This window comes from Copadichromis virginalis, linkage group LG9 (assembly GCF_057382275.1).
Source record: "Copadichromis virginalis isolate Kocher_CV1m ecotype Utaka linkage group LG9, C_Virginalis_male_GT1.1, whole genome shotgun sequence".
Classification (NCBI taxonomy): Eukaryota; Metazoa; Chordata; class Actinopteri; order Cichliformes; family Cichlidae; genus Copadichromis; species Copadichromis virginalis.
The window spans coordinates 1,394,731-1,400,803 of NC_140626.1; the positions used below are offsets into that span (position 1 = coordinate 1,394,731).

At 44.8% G+C, this 6,073-nt stretch overlaps 1 protein-coding gene across 1 annotated transcript in view; it reads right to left on the minus strand.

The window, feature by feature from the left end:
• Positions 1 to 6,073, minus strand: part of reck (reversion-inducing-cysteine-rich protein with kazal motifs) — a 97,700-nt gene that overhangs the window by 48,988 nt on the left and 42,639 nt on the right. The window contains exons 8-10 of the mRNA XM_085467410.1: positions 6,006 to 6,073; positions 4,447 to 4,705; positions 4,173 to 4,346 (exon numbers count right to left, since the gene is read on the minus strand). The exon at positions 6,006 to 6,073 is cut by the window's right edge and continues 130 nt beyond it. Of these exons, the coding sequence (XP_085323536.1) occupies positions 4,173 to 4,346; positions 4,447 to 4,705; positions 6,006 to 6,073 (501 nt within the window). The remainder of the gene's footprint in view (positions 1 to 4,172; positions 4,347 to 4,446; positions 4,706 to 6,005) is intronic.

A 6,073-nucleotide genomic window follows, 5' to 3' on the forward strand; every position in this document is an offset into this window, starting at 1 on the left:
CTCTGCAGCAGGTACAGCCTGCTCTGCCCTTTCCTGTAGAGGGCGTCTGAGTTATGAGTCCAGTCCAGTCTATTGTTCAGATGAACACCAAGGTACCTGTAGCTGTCCACAGCCTCAATGTCCATACCTTGGATGTTCAGTGGTTGCAGTGGAGAATGCTTGTGCCTGCGGAAGTCTACCACCAGTTCCTTGGTTTTACTGGCGTTGATCTGGAGGTAGTTCAGCTGGCACCAGTCCACAAAGTCTTGAGTCAGTCCTCTATACTCCTTGTCGTCCCCATCAGTGATGAGGCCGACTATTGCAGAGTCATCAGAGAACTTCTGCAGGAAGCACTGGGTGGAATTGTGGGAGAAGTCTGCAGTGTAGATGGTGAAGAGGAACGGAGCCAGAACCGTTCCCTGTGGGGCCCCCGTACTGCAGACGACCCTGTCCGACACACAGCCCTGAGTCCTCACATACTGTGGTCGGTCGGTGAGGTAGTCCAGGATCCAGGTAGTGAGGTGATGGTCCACTCCAGAGTTCACCAGCTTGTCCTTTAGAACCGAGGGAAGAATAGTGTTGAAGGCACTGGAGAAATCAAAGAACATGATTCTCACAGTGCTTCCAGCGGTCTCCAGGTGAGCGAGGGAACGATGTAGGAGGTGAATGACGGCATCATCCGCTCCAATGCCAGGCTGGTAGGCAAACTGAAGTGGGTCCAGTGATGAGCTTATTAGGCGCCGAAGCTGAGCCAGGACCAACCGCTCCAGGGTCTTCATCAGGTGGGATGTCAGAGCCACCGGCCTGTAGCTGTTGAGGTCCTTGGGGCTTGAAGTCTTTGGCACTGGTACAACACAGGAGGTTTTCCAGAGCTGTGGGACTCTTCCCAACCTCAGGCTCAGGTTGAAGAGGTGCTCCATCACCCCACACAGTTGGTCCGCGCAGGACCTGACGACCCTCGAGCTGATGCCATCTGGACCCGCTGCCTTCTTGCCATTAATCCTCCTCAGTTCCCTCCTAACCTGGGTGGTTGAGAGAGACAGGCTGGAGCCTTGTGTTGAGTGTGTATTGGATGCTGCAGTTGGGGGTGGGGGGGAGTGAGCAGGGTGAATAGAGGTGGTGTGAAGTGTCTGAGGTGGAACAGCAGCAGCCGTTCTTCTCTGCGTGAGTAGCTTAATGTTGTTCGTGTGTAATTTACTTTGAGTAGGCTAACCACGTTATTACATTAATGCAGGTAAGGTGAACTAGCAAACATCATCATAGCTACATGCGGCTGTCTTCTTGTTTGATGGCAGATACTCCCTTCACCCTGGCCAAAAAGGCTAAAATGACCAAAGAAAAAGTGGAAAACAGTTAAACATGAGAGGTTTTGGATAAAGTTTGTGTTTTTTCCATTGTTTAAGCACTGCTTCCAGCCAAGAGTGATACCATATTTGCCCTATAGCTGCAGAAAAGGCTAACGTTGTTATCTTTTTACAAAAAACCAGCTGAGCATGAGAGGTTTTTGGACCAATTTTGTGTTCTCCATTCTTTAAGCACCGGTTTGAGCACCGTTTAAGCACCGGCACCGTTTCAAAAGTACCGATTTGGCACCCGTATCGGATAAAACCTAAACGATACCCATCCCTAATCTTATCTATTTCTGATTTTATCTGTTTTGATTTTATATACTGTTTTGTTTGTTTGTTAATTAGTTTTTGTTTGCTTGTTTTAATCAATTTTAAATCATGCTTTTTATTTGTTTTTGTTTCTAATGTCTCTGTAAAGCACTTTGAATCACCTTGTTGTTGAATTGTGCTATACAAATAAACTTGCCTTGCCTAAAGTGTGATTTATGTGGCTGTCCTGAAATGATGATGATGATGATGAAGTGTCCTTTAGGTTTACTGGACAGTAACTGTTTCTCTCTTTGAATGTGTACATTTGATGTTATACGTCCTCTCAGTATTTCTAAAGCTGCGTCCACAGTTTGGCCTAATGACCTCAGAACAAATAAACTCTTGTTCACACACACACACAGATTTTGCAAACAATGGCAGGTGATGTAATAACTGGAGGGACTGGGAAGGGCTGATGGCTGGCTGTTAAGCGGTGGCCCAATTTGAGCTTCGCATCCACACAGGAACCAGAGTCCTCCACAGAGCCACACTGTTCACTTCAATAGCAGTTGGAATAAAATACACTGTAGCACAGCGGTCTCCAACCTTTTTTGCGCCACGGACCGGTTTATGCCCGACAATATTTTCACGGACCGGCCTTTAAGGTGTTGCGGATAAATACAACAAAATAAAACCGGTACTGGTACCAAAAAAAGAAGATTTATTCATAACACACGTGAAAAGACCCAGGAAAACCGAGTTAACGATCAAAACGATAACAAAATAACGCTGAAAACCGATAAAACCCTGAAAACCAGACATTTCACACCTGAGCCTCAACTCTCGCGGCCCGGTACCAAACGACTCACGGACCAGTACCGGTCCGAGGCCCGGGGGTTGAGGACCGCTGCTGTAGCATATCAACTTCATTCAGAAAAAGAAAGTTAACTGCACAGAATCTCCTCTTATCTGCAGATGATGTGGTTCTGTTGGCTTCATCGGGTGGGGGCCTCCAACCCACACTGCAGTAGACCCCACCCTAGTGTGAAGACAAGAGTCTGAGGCCATGGTCCTCAGCTGGAGAAGGGCAAAGTGTCCTACTTCAGCTCAGGCACAGATTTATAGCTGCTTTGAGATTATTATGTTATTCCCGATTGAATAAAAAAATCAGGTTGTAACCAAATATAAAACTAAGGTATGATTATCATCGCTTTTGTCCTTGTTTAATATTTATTCTATTTTTTTATCTTTATTTTGAACATGTTGAAAAAGTACAACAAAATAGAATTAAAAGAGACAAATGAACAAAGCAAAACAAAAGGAAAACGAGCAAACACAACTATTTAAATCCAGGTTGAAGACTCACCTGTTCTCATGCTTTTTATTGTTTTTGTTTTTTAATGTCTCTGTGAAGCACTTTGAATCACCTTGTTGTTGAATTGTGCTATATGAATAAACCTGCCATGTACCAGTATTTCCTGTAATACTGTGTCCCATCCCACAGATACACCTTTACACTACACTGTACCCTATGAGGACATCCAGATCACACAAGCTGTGATCAACAAGCTGCAGAAGTGTACTTTTAAATCAATGAACAGTTTGTCTCTGTTCATGATCAGCTCTTTCTAGATGACTCCCTTTAAGTCAGTGTGTTGATGTTTATTTAGTCCATAGTGAAAACCTATTTCTGGTATTTCAGGTGGAGTCACACCTGAAATACCAGGTGGAGTTATTCTGCTACTTCTCTATCAAAATTTAAAACGAATGTCCTCATATGTGGATGTCAGGCCCTTGTAGAGCAAAATCAGGTAAAAAGATAATTCTTTGTTTTTAATAATGGAGTGGATTTATATAGCGCTTTTCAAGGCACCCAAAGCGCTTTACAATGCCACTATTCATTCACTCTCACATTCACACACTGGTGGAGGCAGCTACGGTTGTAGCCACAGTTGCCCTGGGGTAGACTGACAGAAGCCAGGCTGCCATATCGCACCATCGGCCCCTCTGGCCAACACCAGTAGGTGGCAAGGTAAAGTGTCTTGCCCAAGAACACAATGACCAGGACAGAGAGCCCGGGGATCGAACCGGCGACCTACTGGTTACAGATACGCTTCCCAACCCCCTGAGCCACGGTCACCCTCATTCATCATGTCCCAATCAGCCCAAATAGCAAAGAGAAAATAAAAATGCATGAAATGAAAGCGTTCGGATCTTAGGAGGTTAATGTTGATGGTGTGCAAGCTTCAGATCTGGGGATCCACACGTTTATCTACAATGTCACACCTGAACAGACACAGGTGATTATGAGAAGTGGTCAGTGGGAACAGTACAAAATCAGATATGCATTAAAAGTTTAATAACGATACTAAGGCGAAGAGTACGAATTATTCACCTGCGCCTAAGAACATCATGCCAAATAAGATTTTATTTCCTCACTTTGATTTTGTCTATGGCACAAAATCATAGCTTGTGTTGGCACAGTACAAATTCAGGCTCCTGTGAGGAACTTCCTACATATGTAGATAACGTGTCACTGACATGCAGTGACCATAACACAGCCATTTTAAAGTGGGTGAGCAGTAGAAGACTGACCTGTTATTGAAGTTGGTGCAGTAAGTGAGGTCCTTGCAGCCCAGCTGGCAGGGCTCTCTGACGTCAGCCAGGCAGTTGATGAGCTCTGTTTCCACTGGGTTGTACTCACAGAGCTGGTCAAAGTCTTGCCATGTCTGGCTGCCCCAGTTGGAGCTGATCTCCAGACACATGTCCCTGGAACACATTTATAATCAACCTGTAGTTCACCTCTGCTCGCTGTAAATGACACCCAAACACCGTCTTTCACTGATGTCAAGAACTAAAAGTGGCATACCTGCAGAGTGAGGTGTTGGCTTTGGAGCAGCAGTGCAGCTTGGCACAGTCCATCTTGGCAGGAAGGTTATCCTCTTCAGTTATGGAAGGAGTCTGGACACTGCTCAGAAAGCACTGCCACATAGGCTCCTGAGGGAGCGGCTGGGAGCCGCACTCTTTGATCAAACCCTCCATAATCTCATGCTCTGTGCTCATAGTGCGAAGGATTTGTCGGCAAGCCATCTGGCAGTGGGTAGCTGCCCTGTCGCAGCAGTACAGACCTGCATGTGAGACAACGTTACTGAGTTTATACATCGCCCACTGAAATTCCCACGCTCACTACATCAGTCACGAAACTGCACACACAGAGTTTCCACAGATATTTGTATGTCTGTTTAACGAAGTGAAACACTAAACATATATAGTCAAATGTGCAGGATGTCACTCTGTGTGTGAGGCTGGCTTTATGGAAGATGTTTAGTGCAGACGTCCCACAGTGGGTTGGTTAATACACTCATGTTAACTAACTAGTGACAGAACAACAGAACCAAAGACAAGAACCAGTCGTGGGGATCCCGTCTGCACCAGGCCTGGCTGCAGCACTGAGCTGCACAGCAGGGCTCCGTGGGGTAAACACATCCATGTGCTCGGTGTTCAGGACGGTCACGTGGTGCAACAAAAGGTTTATTCAACAAACCTTCAAGCAAGGGTGCGTAGACCTGGGATATAGAGTACGCTTGGGGAGTGTGATGGTGTGTACAGTGTCTATTTAACTGTCTCCACGTTGGGTGAGTGCTGAGTAATTGCATATGCAAAGCACACTGTGCACTGTCGATCTTACGTGCTGCACAATAATATTCAATATTTAGTATTTACTGTTATCTTCACATAGATCATCGCGATGATGTCGTTTATTATATTGCTGTCTTTTTTTGCTTGTTTTCTCTTTTTTCTTTCTCAACAGGTGATCCAGGTGATTCATAGATGTATTTTTTGTCGGTTTGTTTTGTTTGTTTTTGTTTTTTGCCCTTTATCCCCATCCCTCTGTTTTTCTTTCCCTCTTTCTTTCCCCCAGTCATGTCTGTCCCGTGCGTAGAAAGTGAAAATAAAATAAAGTAAACAATAAAAGGGGAATCAAATAGACCAATAAGGCAAGGCCGGGATGGTCCATTTGGTAAGGTAAATCCGTTGGGCATCTTTGCCTTTAGACAATAATTCTGATGGCAAAGAGCCAAACAGGACAGGAGGGGAAAAAAAACCTTTCATCTGAGTTTTTAAAGTTATGGATAAAGATCATTTTTGCCAACTTGCCGACTCTTCAGCATGAATTCATAACTGCTTTTACACTTGGAAATTATTAAAAACAAATGTTTCTGTATTACCTCTGGAGTGAATGGTAGCTCAGTCAGTGGTAAACATGGATGAGCTGTACTCAACTTCCTGTCTTAGTGATCGTTTTATATGCACCATATGACATCTGCAGAGTCTCATGGAGTTTGTTTCTAATCCAGCACTTTACTCTCTTCATAGCAAACACTGAGCTGCACTTCCTTTTGTTGTGTGTGAAGCAGATGGACTTACTGTCCACAGGGCTGTGTATGGGGTAGGACTTTGTGAAGTTGTTGACACAGTGAATCAGCTGAGCACTG